Genomic DNA, 20,882 nt, shown 5'->3' on the forward strand with positions numbered 1-20,882 from the left:
ATACAAGCATTTTCTGATCTGACATCACTATAGTTAAGGTATGGTTACGTTTAGGCACAAAAATCATAAATTAGGGGATCCTGATCGTCATGGTTACCATAATAACCTCTTGGATATAGTTAGCGAACAACTATCATGATTACAAAAAACTAATGCTAACTATCTGTAAAGGAAACAGGAAACAAACAGCAGTCTCCTATGTTGTCCAACATTTTGTTGACCCATCTATCCACCCTGACCTCCTCCACTCAATCAGCTCGTTATTGAACCGGTCTGGTCAAGATTCTTGGAACCTTGGTGCTGTCTGTGAGCCCGCCGCGTTTCCACCAGTTTTGCACGAAACAAGAATGTGTCATGGACAGAGGGCATCTCCCAGTGTACAACAGAAGTGAACAGTAGTAGCAAAATCGCAGATCACACTGATTACCTGTTCTGCTATTACAGATATTGGTTTTTATCAACAAAAAAAAGCATGAACTAAGACCACTGAAATTTTTCTTTTACACCAAAAAATGAGTCACTTGATTTCTCTATTGTTGCGTTCTCCATCTTCTCTTTCCAACCAGTGGAATATAACATGTCCACTGATGTTGTCACAGTTTGCACTTCAGGCCAAGGAAAACCTGCCAATTTATTTCAGTTCCAGCTAATAAACCTTTCAGGTTCTGAACTGATGTATTTTTGATCCAAATGCTCTGAACGGTTTAAAATTGGGTGCGTGAACAAGGACGGAACAGGTTTCATGTTGGGGGAAAACAGGTAATAGTGGCTCTGTAGGAAGTCAGACCGAAGACCATGCTCTACCTTCACTTACAGTGAAGTAAAAATACTCTTCGATGGTAATGCAAACAAAATGCAAACAAATTGTATGTATACAAATAACAGAAGACGAAATCAGCTTGCAAAAGGATATAACGGTTATTTTCTTGTACTTCAATAGGCACTGTCCAGCTCTCAGCCAGCCGTTCACTAAAAGAGTGCTGCTGGATCAGCACATTCATCTGATGCATGGAGTCAAGGACCCAGAGGGGAAGACTGTCAGCTCTGATCATACGGAGACTTTGCCTGTCAAAGAAACGGTGCTATGGCACACATTTATCAAAGCTAACATATTTAGCTTACATGTGAATTTCATGGTTCTCCTGTCATTCGTAACTGATATTTTAATCTCTTCCTCAGACCCTCAGTCCCAAAAGGAAGGCAGAAGAAGATGAGGGGTCCCCAGGCCTGATCCCCAGAGGCTCAGATTCACAGCCACTGAAGAGGCTCAAGGTGAATATCCTTAAAATTCACAAGTGTGCCGTCTGCGGCTTCACCACTGAGGACATCGCAGCTTTCCATGAGCACATTCCCCAGCACAAGTCTGACGGCTCGTCCTACCAGTGTCAGGAGTGCGGCCTGTGCTACACCTCCCACCGCTCGCTGGCCCGACACCTCTTCATCGTCCATCGGCTGAAGGAGCCGCAGGGTCTCGGCCGATACAACGGACGGGGCAAGGACGATGACGAGAGCCAGAGAGAGAATCAGCTGGATGTTTCGGACGGGACGCCAAATACCAAATGCAAAGTGTGTGGGAAGACGTTTGAAACGGAGGGAAACCTGAACACTCATATGAGGACACATGGGATGGCGTTCATAAAGTCTAAGAGACTGAGTGCAGCCGAGAAGTGACACTTTTAACCCATTCCATCTGAAGCAAACACTGTTGTTTTAAAGTTAATACAGTTTGTTAAAGCGTTGCCGACAACCTTCAGTATGCTGTATATACATCATGTAAATGTAGGGTAATACAATGTGTAAACAATATACACACAAAAATATGTAATATATGTCAAAGTCACTTGATGTGTCTTTAAGTAAATTGAACGAGATAGTTTTTTGTACACTCATAGATGTTTCTATAGGCTTTGAATAGATCTTTTTTATAGAAGAGCTTTTTTATTTTAAACAGTTTCCATTGTTCTCATTAGGGCTAGATGATGTATAGATATATTGTTGTCATGGGATTAATCCTCATACAGTCAGCAGTGTTCTGAATGTTCAATGCTGCTAATGTCAAGCGAATGTCTGCAAGATAAAATATACATATATAAAACTTTTGGGAGTTTAAGGTTTACCCAGTGCAGTGTTACCCATATCTGAAGTGTTGCATTTCTCTTAACTTAAAAAGTTGAGCAGGAGATTAGCATCAAACACTCTTTATGTTTCAGTTTTCTCTATTTTATGGCAAACTAATATTTGTCTCTGAGCCGTCTTTCTAACACATCCTGACACAAAATCTCTGCATTCATTTTGAGCTGAAATTACTAGGACTGGGTATGATTGCAATGTTATGTTACCAATACTTTAAAGTGATACCCATAGAGTACTAAATGTGATCATGTGAGTGGAGTGGCGTGCAGTATAGCCATAGTCTTGAACGTTCTGGTGGCATCTCAGAGCGCTTAACTGCCAACTTTGTCAATACACTGCGCTCGACTTCACCACACCACATGGCTAACATTAACTTAGTTATAATTGGGTTTAACAACAACGTTTAGGCGTTTTGGTGTCGGTGTGAGTTTGTTGGGACCAATGAAAGGCTCGCCATCAGGTATCAGGTGTCCAGAGAGACAAACAGCAACAGAAAGTTGACTAATGTGGTGGGGAGCTGAGACAAAAGGATCACATGACCATATCATTTGGAAAGAGACATTGCAGTACTACTTGATACTGAGTTATTTTGGTATTTTAGGCCTTAAAAGGTGTCGACTTCTGATATCCAGCCCCAGAAATGACATGAAATATCTGAAGATATCAAAGCAAAGATAAAGCCTATTTTCAGCTGCATCTGCATACCACCATGTCAAATTATTTACATATCAATACATGCAGAGGGAAAATTTGGAAATGAGTTTAAAGCTCCCAGTTTTCGAAAACATAACTCTTTTAAAGACAAATACATGGGCCAAATTTGAAGTAGCTTTTAAAAAAGATATTTTGTAAAAGATTGTCAAACTTTTTTATGTTTCATTCCTGTCTTAATATATACTGTATATGGCAGCTCTTTGTGATTACAAGTCACAAAAAAAAGGTTTATTTACCAGAATATTTAAAATAAGATAATAAGCACTTGCCTTTGTTTCAACAGCAGTCTTATTAACATCATAACTTATGTCAACTTTTTCATTTTCAATCTCATTTCTTCTGTTTATGGTTCTTTGGTTTTAATATAAAATCATAATTTACATTCATTGACAGGAGTCACACTGGGAACAATTTCTAAAAACTTCTAAGAATGTAAACTTGGCTGTGAAAATGAATTATTGATAAAAGACGACCAGTTCAGTTAAATGAAGTATAACTGACAGTTGTGAGAATCACTTGATTACAAGTTTTCCATTGCTTTCTTTGTTCCGAGCATTTCCAAAAGATATAACGATTACGTTTTGGACAGTAGATTTTCTATTCTGACGATAAGACGTTAACTGTCTTGCGCTGTAAAACTGCATGTGAGAAGCAGTCTGTGAATTGTTTGTTGATTAGAATGTATCTTGCTGCTGCTGCTGCTGTTTTTAGACATTTCTGATGCTTGTGTACAAAGCTGTGCTTTATGTCAATAAAAGATGAAACCTGCCAGAGTTAAGATCTGATGTCGACTGCACATAAGACATCAGCTCTTCTCTGTGGAAATACATCTGAGAGCCTCTTGTGATCATTATACTGGTCTAATGTAGTGCTTTTTGAGTCTCGGGCATGGATTATAATGAAGGCTGAATTTTAAATGCTGGATTTAGGTGTTTGACATCTAAACATCCTGAAATCTAAGTCTAATATAAACCGGACATTCACAAGCACCTCTTTTTAAAGGTATCATAATATAAGTAATATCAGACTATACCTAATTTAACCCAAATCCTAAATGCCAACCCAGTCTCTAAAAAAATTATTATTAAATATTTGTAATTTGAAAAAAGGAAATACTGTTTTGAAAGAAGCTTAATGCCTTCTGGATTAAATTTCTTATCAATAAGGAAATGTTTTTAATGAGCGAATCTACTAAGTTTCAGAATGACAGCATATTTCATTAGTTGTTAATATCCCCTCGTGGAAACTAAAGCAGGAGCTGTAGTCTTGCTTAGCAACTTAAAGTGCCTGATTAGGGTTTAAATTTTAAAAAAAAAAACATTCAGTGGATATTATTATCTCTGGTGTCCTAGCTTAAAAAATGTGATCCAATAATCTACATGGAAAACATAAAAACGGAGCTCATTATAACTACAGAACTTATTTAAGTATAATCTTTTTAAGCTTTCTTCGGTTAAAAGTAATCCAGTGCTAGTTATTCGTACATCCAAGGGTATTTTGCAAATAAGAGTTGCTAAAAGCCAATTCAGAACACTTTTAATGGTGCCACTTTGCCAAATGTAAGAAATGTCTTGATTTTGTCAAAAGGGGGGAAGGGCTTCGGACTTCATTGTTAGTAAAAAAAAAAAAAAAAAAAATGCCTAATTATGGAAAACACACTGAAATTTGGAAAACAGAGGTTTTACTTCAAAGTGTCATTTCCTGCTGTAGAGTGAGAGTTTTTTCAAGTACAGTAACTACTTCACTGCCCTGTCCTTGGCATTATTTGGCCTATGAACATGCTGTGTGGCTTTGCAGTGTTTTCGTCACTGGTCTTAAAGCAATAATATGCACTTTTTAGGTTACAGTGCAATTTATTTTTTAATTAATTGCACTTTAATCTTGCAATGTGTTTTCTTTCATTGTGTTCTAAGCCCACGTGTTGTTTGGGAAATAAAAGAGAATATGTAGTATTTTATTTTATGTGCAGACATGGAACTAATGACTAAGGATAAACATGGACCCCATGGCTGGACCAGCTGGAAACCACTGTCCTAGATGAACATTTAGGTAACAGTGTCGACATATGAACCTGCAATATCAGCTCACAGTATAGGATAATGCCACGTCAGTGTTGTCTTTACAGCTTGTTATATGCCCCCAGGAGGCCCAAAAAACTGAATTAATGTCAGTTTAACCAAAGTCTTAAACCCTATGGTACCTCTGCATGGTAGAAGAATGTAACACTTCCTGGATTGCAAAGAAATTAATATGTAATTGCCAGGCGGCATGGGGCTTGGCGATATGGAGAAAATCAAATATTGCAATATTTTTACCAAATACCCCAATATATTTGATAAATAAACATCAGTAATGTGGATATAATAACTAAGTGGGTAAAGGCAAATAATAGAGCTGATAGAACAGATCAGAAAATTACATCACTTTACTGTAATGCAGCATTTAAATACAGGAAAAGACAACACTTAAGATATTACCATATACAAAACCAATAGACTCCTTTCATATATATAATATCAACATATTGCCTCATCCTAAATCAATATAATCCAACAAAACAAATTACGTTTCCTGTGCGACAAAATCATTCAGTATGTTTTTTGGTCAGCGTGTGTCAACAACAAAAAGTTTTGCATTACTTTCTGATATAATTGATGATACAATTAGGAGTAAAATGACTCATCAGCTGACTGGCAATCAGGTTCTTGTAAGCAAACTGATTGCTATCAAGGGGTGCTGCATAAATAAATCATTATTTCCTCTCTCTGGTCTGAGCACAAAAACTACGTAGATGCATCATACTAAATGTTTATAAGGTTTCCTGTACTGCTGCCTAGTAAAGTCACAGCACATGATGCAGGTTTTTAGGACAAGCTCACCCTCCAGTGGCCATTTCTTATACATTTTAAATACTGGACTCTGTGGTGTTGCTTCTTCTGCTTGAAAAATTTGAGAAATTACAAAGAAATAGAGAAATTATTAGATAAAATAAAACCAAACAGATACTTTTAAATAGCTATTGTTCCAGTGGTAGTGGTGGGATTACAACCTACTACGCTGTAGCCATCATTATTAGACTTGCACTGTAATTATGCTGATACTGTGTGGTGACCATAATCACAGCCTGCAACCTTTTGTTCCCCTCTCACCCTCATGTAACCAAATCCTGTTCACACCAGATCTAGAAAACCAGGTGAGGACGATCTGCAGTTGCCAAAGCAGTTTTTCAATTCATCCCATGCAAGATGAATTTCACGCTATACCTCCTTCATGATGATGTGTCCCCTCCTATGTTATTTAAACACCTTCTCCTCTACAAAGATGCAGTCAGTACTAAAGATGGCCTTAAGGTGGGTGGCGTTCCTTCTGTTTGGAGGGTATAGTGCAGCGTTTGTAAGTACGAAGACCTGGACTGTGTCTCAAAGATGTGCGGAGGATACGAACACCTTCCTCTGGGAAATTAAGCAGGACAGGCCACAGGAATATGCTGTTCTCAGTAAGTGCTGCTGACTTTTGAAAGGCTTTTTGATACCGTATGTTAAGTCGTAGAGTCACTTGAGCATTTGCAATGAGGCCAGGGTAGACGCATTTAAATTACAGGGGGCAACTGTTCTCTTACTCACCCAGTTATTCACTTATGAACTTAAAGAAGCTACTAGTTAGACATGCCATATACAGTACTGCTATTAAACAGGACGTGAGAATTGCAGCAACATTTCACATGACAGTAAACTTTAGGACAACAGATCTATATTCACATCCAAAATCCATTCAAATAAATGCACACAAGCATGCCATTGTCTTAGAATAAAAGAATATATAAAGTACTATAGAGCCTACAGTGATTTAAGAATTTACATTCACAGGAAAAAGCATCATAAGGTTCATCACAATACGATATGATATAGATTCTTTGGACAACAATACGATACAAATTAGCCGATATCACAAGTTTGCCACAATACAAATCACTGTGATTCAATTTAGGGACCTGTTATTGATAAGAGACAATATCACTGCTAGGCCCCTACCACTGTTTAAAGGTTTAGGAGGGTGGTGTGTTTCAAAGTAGATGAAGATGCAGACATGCCATGGGAATTTCAAAGTAAAGGCATATCTTAAAGATAACATCTATTAATGTTTTCCATTTGTATCAACAGTATTAGATGGTTGATCGTTGAATGGATGAATTAATCCAGATCAGTGTATTGATCAATGTATGTTACACCCCTAATCTTATTTAAGTGTAGGCCTACCAAAAAAAAAAGTATTGCAAGGGTTTTTTTTTAAATGACAACTATACCCAAGATATGCAAAACATTTCCATTATTATTATGATGGTGAAAGTGGCTATGGTAAAAGATTTAAAATTATTTTGCAAATTTTGACTGTATCAAGTGTTTATTTTACATCTTTTTCATTTTGAATCATGTAGCTATTCTTTAAATAGTCTAAAAATTAAAATTTTCTATTTTATAAAGCAGTTATTTATTTATCTTGTGTGTATGAAATATGCTACAAAGTATTATTATTATTATTATATCATCATCATCATCACCATCATACAGCAGTTTAAAAGCAAGCCAGGAATGAATGAATACTCACTCATACTTTGACCACAAATAACCAACAGGTAAATGCAAAACCTGCAGGTGAAAAATAGCAGATATGGCGTTCTTTAATGTTAATTAAAGCCCTGCAAGCTCTTTCCTTTTACCTGTGTCTATGTGGACATCCCACTACAACAGTACAACAGCTTCAGTGTCCTGGCAAACAGAGTAATATGATCTCCATAATCAGTACACAACAAGTACATCCATCAATGCACACCACACACAGACAACCACAGAGAGGACTCGCCCCATAGAAAACAGTGAGACAAAAAGACAGACAGGCAGACAGACAAAGGGTGCATTTGACTCACCTATGAAGTTCGCCTTTTTTTATTTATGCAGATTAAAGTGGTCCAAATCTGTGTCATAGAGGCCTAATGTCCTTCTACACTTGTTGCTGAGACTATCATTTAGTGTTTTTGTTTTCGGAGCGATGTGCTGCCTTATCAGTCTCACAACGACACGGCTAACGTCAGCTAACAACACCGGAGGACGAGCTAATTTCTGTTTAAATAAACTATTAACTACTGTTATTTTGTTGTGAAGCTAGAATTTTAATCGGCTTCAAATGTTACTTTTAAGTGTCTTTTCGGAAGACTTGTCCATTAGCAGTTTCACGGTAGTATCACGTTGACCGCGACTGTTTGTTTGTTTGACACTTGGTAATCAAAGTGAACAGCTTCACCTGTCCTCGTGTCGTCACTACCTGCAATGAGGGTGCAATGCCATGTCTGACCGCCACAGGTCAGAGGGGCGCTGTTTCACTCTATTCAGGCAACCAGATAAAAAAATATGGTGAGGCCAACAAATACCACGTCTGTTGTAATTTATTATTATTATTATTATTATTATTATTATTATTATTATTATTATTATTATTATTATTATTATTATTATTTATTATTATTATATTATTATTATTATTATTATTAAAATGAAAGTGGATTAATCAAATTCAAGCTTGTCCTCAGTAGAAAAATAAAATAAAGTAGAACTAAAAAAAATCAGTTTATTTGTTAAAATTTCTCAGTTTTAATTTGTATAATTTAATTTCTTTTTTTTGTTGTTGTAAAAAACAAACAAAAAAACACGTTTTTTAAAAACTTTCAATTTTATTTTGCACAGTTTCATTTCTTAACACAATATATAACATTTCATTATAGGGTAATGTATCACATTGTATAGTCATAAATTGGAAGCCATAGGCCCACTTTTAGGCTTATATATGAAGTAAAAGCTGTTCAAATTTTGTATATGCCTACTTGAAAATTACTTTTGAAGAATCGCTAATGTATTTTTTAGATTAATTTTTATGCACAATGTTGTTGCCTTTCTGTATCAATGCAGGATGTCAATATATTTAAATTTGTCCAAATAAATAAAGTGTATAAAAATAAAAGTCATCAGCTACCTATTTTATATATTATATATTTTTTCAATTGAGTTTCTCTTTTTATCTTAAAGGACTGTGGAGGGTCACTGTCTTGTTCTTTGCACTAATTTGCATCTGTTTGTTGTTTGGTGGTGTTGTGTGTGAACTGGCAGTGTATGATGCATTTGGAAAGGTGGGCAGCAATGTCAAAGGAGGTAATGCCAACCAGCCTGGCCTGTTGCAGCAGTGTCGCTCTGCACATGGTCCTGCCTTTTCTGGACAATACTGCCAGGTGTTCCTCAGGCAGGTAACAACAAACAATGTAATTAAACAAGATAAAATGTCATCCTGACAGATGGTTTAGATTTCAAACAGTTTTTTTACAACCATAGGGAGCAGTCCAGTACTTTGTGGGTGTTTGTGTTCCTGACACGTGTGGGGAGGAGGATGTGCAAATGCTGGCACTGTATGGTGAGTGATTTTTAAAAAAGTCTTTTTGACAATACCATTTGTTTATTCCAACACTTGTTTGGTGTCTTTATTCACCTTTTTAACAGGGAAACTTGAGTTCCGCAAGACGTCCCTCATTCCTCCTTTACCTTCCATCCTGGTCAATCAGTCCACCCAGGAAATGATCATGACCCACTGCTTGCCCAACACCATCTCCCCCAGTGCATCAGATGTCACATGTCTGTAAGTACATAGGATGTGACTTGTTTTATTCTTTCTACTGTCTCATCTGCATGAGTCCTCACCTAACATAGATATCGTTCTCCTGCAGGTTTGTGTGTTGTGTTATGGTAGCGATACCTCTTGCAGCTACCCTGTTTACAGCTATAATAAGGTGGCAGCGTAACAAAGAGGTCAGTCCAATATCGGCGTCTTCCTGTTTAAACACTGGCCTCAATGTTTATGGGGCCCTGAAGACCAACGGCCCCTCCAGTAGCGATATTAATAGTAGCACTTCAGAGGAAAATAGCAGTCGTAAGTACAATGTGTATTATGTGTTTTTATGTCAGTGCATTTTCCTCAAGATTTCCCGAAAATGTTACCAGATTCATAATGTTGTTCTGTGCTTGAACAATAGAAGGTAGATGATATGTAAGTATTGAATGTTGTGTTTCGTAGACAGCACCAGGCGCACTTCACTGTGTTTTGCTCGAAGCTGTGTGCACCGGTGTCTGCAGGCGTTTTCAATACAGACCACCAGCCAGGGGGTCTTAAGCACCTCCTCATCCATCCCTGGAGGAGGTTACTCCTCCCTGAATGGCATCCGTGTTCTCAGCCTGTTATGGATCATGTGTGGACACTCTGCACAGTTCCCTGTAATAAACAATCTGGGTACGACACATGTCCCTTCCACATTCAGTCTGCAAGTCAGTCAGTCACTTATATATTTTTACATACTACATTATTTCTATTGCAGATAATTACAAAAACTGGAAGACAACAGTTGAACGCAGCCCTCTGCATGTGCTTAGCATCAGCGGGCCTGTTTTTCTGGCTGTGGACACCTTTCTGCTGCTGGGGTGAGACTAAAATATCATAAAGTTTAAAAGCATAACTCTTAAAAGAATATTCTAGAGCAGAATATGTGTTGCAGGGGTCTGCTCAGTGCAAGGTCTCTGCTGGGCTCCGTGGAAAGGGCTGAGGACAAACTGAGTCCCAGTGTGGTGGCCAACTACCTCTTGAGGAGGATCAAAAGGTGCTGAAAGTGGGTCATTATGACGATCAATTTGTGTAATTTTTTTTCATGATTTGTGATGTAAAATCAGTATCTTAAATGGGAATTCTCTTTGTGTTTTCTTTGATACAGGATTCAACCTCTGCATCTGTTTATTATGTGTCTAACCATTGGCCTCATCTCATTGGTCCAGTGGGGGCCCTACTGGTTCCCATTTATAGATGCATTAATGGATTGTAAGTCCTACTGGTGGGCAAACTTACTGTTGATTAGCAATCTCCTCCCAGTCCACGAGATAGTAAGTTTAAACAATAATTCAGCTGCTCCAATTCTACTTTGACACATTTCTATACTGACCATTGCTCAACATTTTATTTCCCATTCTCTCCTCAGTGTATACCTTGGACATGGTACCTGTCTCTGGACTTCCAGTGTTATGCCACCACTCCTCTGTTGGTCTATTTATACAGATTGTATGTCCTCAATTTATACCTCAAATTAAACTGACTATAACAAGTCCATTCAACATTGCATACTAATGTACTGCTTACTACTTTCTCAATTTGAACCTACCCCGTACTGCTTCACAATCAAGTATGCCATTACAAAGATACTGTTTGCATTTGCATTGAAGTATACTCAAGCAACATGACTGCATCACATTACTGACGGCAAATTCACAAATTTCAAACATTATTTGTATCTAAACAAATTTGCCTGAAACAAAATATAAAAAACATTTTGACGACTGATTCAGAACCTCCCCCATTGCCAGCCATGGTGCAATCTGAAGAGGAGCAAAGAATTGTGGGGCGATCGAGAATATCCAGTCAGCTCACATCTTATATTCAGAAATTCTTGATAATGTAGTACAAACTCAGGCATTTCTGGCAAACACAAAATCCACATACTAGAATGAACACACATCATTCTGAATTTTAATTTAATGTTAGTGATGTGATTTTGAACACAGCCTGGTTCTTTAATGATACTGATCCTGTCTTTTGTTTATCAGACACAGGGGTGTGTTTGTGGTTGTCGCTGGAGGCCTCCTGCTGATGACCACTGTGCTCAGTGCTGTGATAACTGCACTCCTGCAGCTGCCAGTCTTTCAGCCGTCTACACTGTAAGACTTAGTGATGGTGATATAGTATTAATGTAAGCAGCTTAGGAACAAAATGCATTAAATTGCAAGGCGAATTAATTGTACTATTTTTGCTTTCATACTGTGAAATCCAATATAAAAGAGAATAAAGCCTTACCAGCCACTCCAAGTCAAACAAATAGAATCATTTGTTTGTTTCATTTTTTTTGCAGGACATCCGAGAATTACGTCTTGTATTATTACGTGAAGCCTCATACAAGGTATGGGCCATTTTTAATAGGGATCTTGACTGGAATATACCTGACAACAAAGAAAGAAAAGCTATTAAAGCAAAAGGTGAGAACATCTCTGTCAGAATTACTGCACACAACTTAAATATTTTAGAAGAAATGTATCTGAAGAAACATATCATACGGTCTTTATGGGCCAAAAAGACTCAGTATACATATATGTGACTAAGCTGCCATTATACTCACATGCTTATCTTGTCTTACTGTTGCTGCAGTGGCAGGCAGCACTTGGTTGGTTCTCCTGTCTGTCCCTCATGGCTGCGGTTGTGGGATTGGCGTTCATCCTCAGGGAGACCCCAGCTCATCCATCTGTGCCGCATGCCCTCTACCAGGGACTACACAGGCCGCTGTGGGCTCTGGCCGTGACCTGGATCATACTGGCCTGTGAGGAGGGATATGGAGGTAAACCAAGAGCGTAATGCATTCGCTTGAGAAAATAAATTTGCCCTGTTTTTTTTTAAGAAATAACAATATTATTATAGCCTATCTCAGAATTATGAGAAAAGTTTTCAAAGAAAAAAAATCTGCTTGTTTTTCCAGAATCGTTGAGATCACCCCAAGTAGCCCCCCCCCCAACTAAATCATTTCCTATAACTCTAAGATAATAATCGTGTTGATTCTGAAAAAAGAGGGTATTTTTTTCTCAAGTGAATGCATTAAGCTTTTGTATGCTTCACATCCAATACTCTGCGAAACCAAAATAGAATTTAAAAAATGAATCTTTGGAAATGTCCAAGTATTTGTTTCTTCTGCATTGAAACTTTTGATCGTGTTTTATGTCATGTGATTGACCAGACTATAATGCAGGAACTTGCTGTTTATTGTTTTTACATTTCAATAGTGACTTAATTTAAAACAAAAAAAAACTGTAAAATTCAGGGGATTTTTTACCTTTTCAACCAAAGCAATTACATGTTTTCAAAACTCTCCCCTGCCTCGTTAAAAAAACCAAAATTAACCAAAACCAAATTAGGTTAAACAAATATGAACATAAATACAAAAGTAGCATGTCTGCACAATTCTTGCTAAGTGACATGTGAGGAAAAGCTAGACTTTCAAATATGAAATTGGAAAAAACATATTTAAAAAAATCTATGCTACATTTTCCTCTGTGTTTCTGACTGTTTGTCCAGGTTTTATCAAGAGCCTCTTGTCACTGGGTTTCTGGGTTCCTCTTTCCAACATAAGTTTCGCCTGCTATCTGACACATCCTGTCTTCATCATCCTCTACATTGGCTTGCAAGAGACCCCGATCCACTACACAGACATCAACTTCGTAAGTCAGCATATAGCATTTTCAGATTTTTACATTATTTGGCCGTGTTTCATATTTCTCTCTTAGTTTATTGTATGTTTCCTCCTTTCTTCAGATGTACCTGTTCCTTGGCCACCTGGTGCTCACGCTGGTGGTCGGCTATGTATTTACTCTGCTCATTGAGAAGCCATATCTCCTCCTAAAAGGGAGCAGTACATAACAAGACAAGTCAGCACACAGAAGATTTTATCCAGTTAACACCCCTAAACTTATATTCTGTTTGTTTGTGCCTGTAAGCTATATGTCAGTGCTGTTGTCTAATTCCGCTTTTGTAGATAATAAACCTGCTTGTTTCTAAAAAAAAAATGAAATCAAGAAATGTGAGCTGTTTACTACTTTTACACTGAAAACAGTATATTACAGATTGTTAACATCTTGCAGATCAGCCAAAAAATAAGTTCAAGACCATTGAAATCAACACAATCAAGCAATGATAATAGTGCAAATATATTTAAAACATAATCGAGCTTTTATCTACAAAACTGATAACACCATCATATCAGGAATGCAAGACAACACAATAACAGTGGACATTTTTCCCCGCGTTTTCCATGATGACAGTGAGTCAGGTTTTACAGGTGCCACTGACTCAGCGGATGAGATCACAACAAAGGGTTTTCAGTTTCTTATGACGCATAAACGCACAGCTACGTTTCCATCGCAGAACTTGAGTAATGCAGGGCATGCGCTCAGTTGTACATTGCATTAAGTTGAGTAATGGTTCGTGAACAGCCTCAAAGAAATACCTTGACCTGTCTGCCACTGTTTATTTCTGCCACTCACACAGAAACAAACTCCTCATGTGGGGATTTTCACTCAAGTTATGTTGAAAAATCAACATGATGCAACACTGTTTATTGGCGCTTGGATGGAGCCAAAAAAATAATATGATTTCTCCCAGAAACATGGCTGTAATTTTTACTTTTAGCATCCAATGTGCTTAATTAAATCCTGTTTTATTTCATTAGTTCAAACGAGACAACTATGTGTTCAGTTATGTAAGATAAAGGCCAAATATGGTTTGCTATTTTTGCCCTAACACTTTGACATAGTGATGATGTGTCTCATATCTATCATTTGCCTGCTATGGTGCTCCTGCCTTAATTGGTTTTGGAAAAGCATGCTTTAGCTGACTCTCCCACGACACCCAGACAAACAGAACGTGGGTTGTGACGCACACTTCTTACATGTGCAGCACCATTCTCCACCTGGTCCCGACCCAGGGACTTTGGGGGAAGAAGGGCAGACGCCAGGGCGGAGGCAGACTGCAACAACATGGTGTAAAAATATATCTTGCTTTGGTAAGACGACACTTCTCTCACCATGACTACACGAGTCCACGGGGGCCACGTCCAATCCAAAAGCCCACAACAACATGCTCAAGATAGTGTAACATGACTGAGACTGTCTCAAACTGTAATGACACTGCTTTTGGAAAAAAAAAATTATGCTTGAAGCTCAAGAAAACCTTTCAAAAGTATTTAATCGTTTGAGCGTTGAGAAAATTGAGGTAATTTATTTTAAAAACTTGGAAAAATAGGCAATCAGCAAGTTGCTAAGACATGCTTTACAAAATGTAAAAAAAAATAGTAGATTTAGAAAATAATTTTTAGGAAAAAAATACCTAAAAAAGAATAGTTATCAGAATTTAATATTTTAAATTATGTTGCAGATTTATTATACTTTTCTTGCACTTTTTCAAAGTCTTGTTTGCCTCAGGTAATTTTCTTGTAATTTTTACTAATTTCTTGCTCATTTTTGGTTCATTTTTTCTGATGTGTTTAGTGCCTTCTTGTCACTTTTAGGAAAACAAAATAAGGTTTGCTCTGGTCTCAAAGGATTAATTATATTAGTAAAAGATATGATGTACTGTTGCACCGCCAGGATGCAAAAAGTGGTTATTTTTCGATTTTAATCAAAGGCCCTTTGTAATTGTTGTCCAACAATTCACCTGCCGTCTAAACTGGTCAGCTGTTCTTTGCAAAGATCGTTAATGTGTTTGTTCTGAGAAGCCTCAGAACTTTGCACACGCACACATGAACTTAAATAGCTACATCAAATCAAGTCCCGCCTTACAAAAGTCCTGTTCGAGTGCTACTCGGTGACTTAATAAATGCAGATGTGACACATTATTGGAAAAGCTTTTTAATAGTTTATCAACGTTGGTCTCCTGTTTAATTTCAATTACAAAGTAATTTAATTATAATAATTTTTTTTTAAAGAATGACAGAATGATCAAATGCAAATGATTACACAACAACTCCCACACAACATGCACCACTAATCCAATAATATTCCCCTTGTTGCTTAGTAGATTTCTGAGGCACTAGGCACAAGAACAGGTGCACGGGCACAAGTGTTACATAATGGCACGAAAAGAGCAAAAGGACATGGAATCATTGTAATGGCTATGTCCTCATCCTCTTCTGTTTGATGTGCTTGTGAGGATAAATTAAACCCTTAATGGTGCGTTAGTGTGCCTGTATTTGTGTGTGTGTATGTAGGTGGATGGGTTTTCATTCATAAAACTCGTAACTGATTTCTCTCTCTCTCTCTCTCTCTCTCTCTCTCTCTCTCTCTCTCTCCACACACACACACACACTCACACTCACACACACACATAATAGTTACTCAATACATTATTGCTTAATACATTATTTTGCCACAGTAGCTGTAGGAGTGTCAGTGTGCTCAGAGAAGTACTAACAAAAAAACCTCATTTTTCTTAATTTTTTTAGTTGTTTATTTTGGTGATCCCACTTGAGACATTACTGTTTTATTGGAGGCTCTCTGTTGTTAAACAGCTATTTACAATGTGGCGATTATATAGCGGTTAAAGAATCTGCTCCACTCCACCTGTCACAGGAACAATGATGTAAGAGCCATAACTACTCCTGGTTATAAAACTGTCCTTTGATGTCATTATGAAACAACATTTAGTAAGCAGCTTATGAAACATATACGGGCAATTAACATGCAATTTGGTCTCGGTGGTGTCAAGGGAACACCACCGAGAGTTTTCACAACTCCAATTTATTTTATTAAGCATCGACTGCCAATCAGAGATAAAAGCAATGCTGGACTTAAAATTGCAATGCAAAGAATGTTGGACATAGTGACTACCTGGTCTTGGGGAAACTTAAAGAGTAATTTTGTTTGTATTTTTCAACCTGGACCCAATTTTCCAATGTTTTGTGTCTGAGTGACTAATGGGAACAACTATTTTTGTAACCTGTCCAGTATTAAGTGAGAGCACTGCAGCAGAAAGGACTGCGCTGTAACCACTCAGCGCATTTGCGCACCATCAATTTATGACGTCCAAAAGTGCTAGTTTTTGTCACTGACAGGCTCAAAAGAGAGTAAGACTGTTTTTGTTTAAGCAGAAACAGACCCAAGATTGCTATTTCCAAACTCACCAGTCTCAAAATAAACTAAAATAAACAATAATTTTATTATCATAAAGCACGCTTCAAACACACAATTCAAAATCAACAGAGACCAAGTTCACAAAAGGTACTACTGCTCCAATCACCAAAGTTAGCCTGGCTCTGTGATCAAATCCATTTTCCAGCACCTCTAAAGCTCATGAGTTCACACAGGCTATTGCAATCTTGTAGTCACCATTTTTTTTTCCATTTTTAAACAGGGACAGGCTATTGCTCCCCTGTTTCTAGTCTTTAATCTAAAATAAGCTGACCATCTATGGGCTAAAACTGTGTAATTAGCATCCAGACTTGAGAGTAACTCTCAGAGAGAAAAGAAAGAACTGTATTTTACAAAATGTCCTGAATCATCATATGACTCCACTGAAAACACATCCTTTTTCTTAGAAAGTATCCATGGACTCTGAAAGCCCAGTAACTAAAAGTATAATTGTTTCATGCGTTTAAGTATAAACAACAGATTATCATCATCACTTTCCAATTAACTCAGAATCATTGGACCATTCAAATGATTGGAAACTGACCTGCAGTCTATGTCATTAGGGATTAGCTTGTGCTCACTGTTGATGAGATGAGTAATTTGGCTAATGAGAGGCAGAGTCACATTTAATCACTGTCATGCCACCATGAGATAATTGACCACTTTTAATTTTACATAAAAGCCAAGAAATATCAGTCTGACCTCATTAAGTTGTTTTGGCTTCTGACAACAATTCACTGTTTCTCTGCCAAAATAGTTAGAGGGGTGTTAATGTAGCCAAAATGTAACCGACAGTGTCACAGGTGCACTGTTAACATTATGCTTCGTTAGATTTTACTTTTTCAAAGGTTGTTTTAGTGAAAAACAACGTAAATATATTTTGTTGTAATTGTTTTCCATGCAGGCTAGACTCTGAGATGCAGTCTTTGCATGTTGTTTTTTTTTTGTTGTTTGTTTAAAAATGTTTCTTTGCATTTAATGAAAGTCAGTGGATAAGAGGAAATGCTAAATATTTTTCACAGAAGAAAAAACTTTAAAGCTTAGCTTCTAGAGTGTATGCTTAGATGACTTCTTTGGAAAAAAATAAATATTGTATAAGAGAAATGGCCTTAAAGAGTATTCATTGTTTGTTACTGTATTTTCTTTTTTCTTTTCTGCATTGGATAGCCAGCAGTGAAAAAAGATTTAATTATTTTTTTGTTTCTGTATTATGTGGCGTCTAATTGTGGTGAAATTGCCATCTAAACTTTATTTATTACTCCAGTGTGTGCTGGCTTAAAGGGAACCTGTTACACTTCAGGCTGTTCTCTGTGAGGATGCAGGTTGGTGTGATGTATGAGTCACAAAAATCCAGACTTTCCATTAGAGACACAGAAGCGTCAGAACCGTGTGAACTTTGCATCATTTAAAGGTACGTCCTCACCTTGTTTCTTGTCCTAAACCTAATCACAGTAACTTTTGTTGCCTAAACCTAACCTCCGTAAGTTAACTTCAATTATGCAAACGTTAAGGATGTAACGTCTTTTGTGGGGCACTAAATAATAGGATCAAACAAACTGTTGTGTATGTATTTTTATAGGACATCATACAAACCGTTACCGACACGCTGTATGCTTTTTGTTATTATTCATTTCGTTTTTATGGATGGATTTGTTACGGGCTGCAAAGGTGGTGCAGAGACACTGAGATATGGCAGACTGGGATATTCTGGCAAATTAAAAATCAGACAGGGCTTATCGGACAGGGGTATTTATAAGACAGGCACTACAACTGAGCATTTTAGACAGAGGGTGAATACAGGTGTATTCAGACAGACTGTTGTTGTGAAGTGTTTTGTAAACATTAAAGCATCTAAACTTGTTCTAGTAAAAAAATAAATAAATAAATATACAAGTATAAATCTAAAAATGAGCATAATGGTTCCTCTTTAAAGTTTCTCATTATTTCTGTCTGGCCAGAGTCAAAAACTTTCTTTGATTAAATTTCTACAACACCAACAAGTCAACATCTTCATCTGTAAAGTAGGCCATCACTGAAACAGGCTGTAAATATAGATATTGAGTGTTAAATGTTCAAGATCGGCACATGCCCGCAATATCAGGTAACTGACTTTGTACTTGCGGGGGGACAACATTTAAAAATAGACTCACACCCCGAGACCGCAGGCACTAGCCTGAGCTCAAACTGAAGTCCTACATCATAGGTCTATATACTCATCCACACGGCTATGACACGGGTACGTACTACATGCATGTCTAAAAATCCCATTCACACACTGAGATGACTGCGTTGATGCCTTTTTTGATGCTGACTTTAATCATGTGTGATGATTCAGCTGTGGGTTAGATATCTGTTTGTGGTTTTCTTTGGGAATAGTGAATATTGTCAGTTACATTGCTTCGTCTTGCACTGTTGACAAATTGACACACACACACACACACACACACTCTGCTGTGCTGCATGATACACTTTACCATCAGAATTAATTCTTTAAAGTGATTTATATACTGTTATGTATTTGGTGAATATTTGTTCAGTTTTCTGCTATTTGTAGTCATCAGTATTGAGAAAGTTGCATTTTGAAGCAGCTTATATTGTTATTTTTCAAACCTGAGTTCCTATTTCACGTCTTTCAAGCGAGTCGTCCACATACAGAAGATTTAAAGATGCAGCAGGCTCTTGAAGGGGGGTGTTGTGTGACCGAGGATGGATCTATTTTGGCACAGACATTCGAGATGAAATCAAATTACACTTTCAGTCACACAGGTGCCGACAGCTTTATTGTTTTTTAATGTCAGTAGAGATCAAGTCCTCTCGAATACACTAATCAAGCATACCAACAACATTGATTTCTGATTCATTTAAAACCCTTTAAGTGGTTCTATAAGTAGGTTACAACTCAGATATTTGGACTATTAATATGCCCGCCATAATCAAATCTAAATATAGAGTTTGTGTACTAAATGTGACTGCAGCATATCAAAAACATTTGATTAATTTAAGGAAAATAATCTTACAATTAGTAGTTTGTAAGGGTTTAAATGTGTTTGCAGAGTGATTTATTTTTTTTTCTTCTTTTTTTAAAGTCAAGGTGTTGGTCAACAGACTTGCTAAAGTTAGATAGGTTCAGTAAATGTAGTAAACATTTCAGGCTTGAGTTCTCAGCTAGGTGTCCTTCACTGCAGCAGGAATGTCACAAATGCAGGTCACGGGTGAAGATGTGCTGGTATTTTTCCAGTGTCTGTGCCACCAGTTCCTCTCCTGCAATCTGTATATCATGGTGCATGTTTTGAAGCCTCCCCCTTCAACACTTCATATTGGGCCTTATGCACATATGTCAGTTTGCCTGTAGTGGGCACCATGGGCCATGTGATTTTAAGACACAGCCATGCTTTTACAGTCACCAGAAGTCACTAAATAACTGCAGCTGTAATGTAAAAGAAAAGTAACATATTAAAGTGACAGTTCACCCATAAATTAGAAATTCACATTTTTCCTCATACCTGTAATACTAGATTGAGTCTATATTGTTTGGTTTTGATTTTGGGGTGAACTGTCACTTTATGAAATATCCCTGATGTTACTTGTCAGGTTAACTATGTTGTTGTCAACATTTTAATGACATCAGTACGTAAAAAATATGCAAAAACTTTACATATCTTTTACCAAATTATAAAGTTTGGAGTATCATGAATATTAAGGCCATGAGCAACAACAATACCTCATAAACCTCCACAGCAGATTCTCTGCTGAATGTGCGCATTAATGTTTTTTTTTTTTCGAAAAACTTGAATCAGAGGAACCTGAAATGCAAAAGAAAGTGTTGTTTGTGCTGACTGCTTTAAACGTTTCTTGACAAATTATTTATACGTGGATATGTTTACATTATTTTCAACTTAAGGCAAATGAAAGAGAAGTAGAAACCTTCATAATTTTAGAGCTAATTAACTAATATCATATATTTCAATGTTAACTCTTTAGACTATTGAGTAACATCAGAGATTCTGAACAGTTCACTAGATATGTAATTACTTGCAGGTCTGGTGGCTTGTGAACTCCATATTGTTACCTGGTAAATAGCTTATAGTGGTGGATCAGGAATGTGTAAAATGTCAGTAACACTTTTCAGTGAATCTCACAATGTCTCGTGAAGAGATCACACATAGTAGAGTATATGATAATATATTGATAATTTAGACAAGTCTACAGCTGTAACAACACTACCACCTCACA

The 20,882-nt window shown here is 37.1% G+C and overlaps 3 protein-coding genes across 5 annotated transcripts in view; 2 read left to right on the forward strand and 1 right to left on the reverse strand.

The window, feature by feature from the left end:
* The window catches only part of znf532 (zinc finger protein 532), a 12,399-nt gene extending 10,600 nt beyond the window's left edge, over positions 1 to 1,799 (forward strand). For both annotated transcript variants that reach the window (XM_042509038.1, XM_042509037.1), the window contains exons 8-9: positions 941 to 1,079; positions 1,180 to 1,799. In XM_042509038.1, the coding sequence (XP_042364972.1) occupies positions 941 to 1,079; positions 1,180 to 1,671 (631 nt within the window). In that variant the 3' untranslated portion in view covers positions 1,672 to 1,799. The remainder of the gene's footprint in view (positions 1 to 940; positions 1,080 to 1,179) is intronic.
* LOC121959627 (gastrin-releasing peptide) overlaps positions 1 to 8,113 on the reverse strand; it is a 27,523-nt gene extending 19,410 nt beyond the window's left edge. Inside the window, exon 1 of the mRNA XM_042509042.1 lies at positions 7,772 to 8,113. The gene's annotated coding sequence lies outside the window, so the exon portion shown is untranslated. The remainder of the gene's footprint in view (positions 1 to 7,771) is intronic.
* oacyl (O-acyltransferase like) lies at positions 6,187 to 13,508 on the forward strand. Of its 2 annotated transcripts, XM_042509040.1 has the most exons (15): positions 6,187 to 6,343; positions 9,006 to 9,139; positions 9,225 to 9,303; positions 9,390 to 9,525; positions 9,614 to 9,816; positions 9,961 to 10,173; positions 10,259 to 10,361; positions 10,436 to 10,537; positions 10,649 to 10,814; positions 10,910 to 10,989; positions 11,532 to 11,642; positions 11,834 to 11,957; positions 12,127 to 12,313; positions 13,045 to 13,187; positions 13,282 to 13,508. In XM_042509040.1, exons 1-15 carry the CDS (start codon positions 6,187 to 6,189, stop codon positions 13,384 to 13,386), a joined length of 2,043 nt encoding a protein of 680 aa, XP_042364974.1. In that variant the 3' UTR covers positions 13,387 to 13,508. The 2 variants fall into 2 exon arrangements, with proteins under 2 accessions (XP_042364974.1, XP_042364975.1); XM_042509041.1 differs by lacking the exons at positions 10,436 to 10,537; positions 10,649 to 10,814; positions 10,910 to 10,989.
* The last annotated feature ends 7,374 nt before the right edge of the window (positions 13,509 to 20,882 follow it).

Source organism: Plectropomus leopardus, chromosome 20, assembly GCF_008729295.1.
Source record: "Plectropomus leopardus isolate mb chromosome 20, YSFRI_Pleo_2.0, whole genome shotgun sequence".
In the NCBI taxonomy this organism is placed as follows: Eukaryota; Metazoa; Chordata; class Actinopteri; order Perciformes; family Serranidae; genus Plectropomus; species Plectropomus leopardus.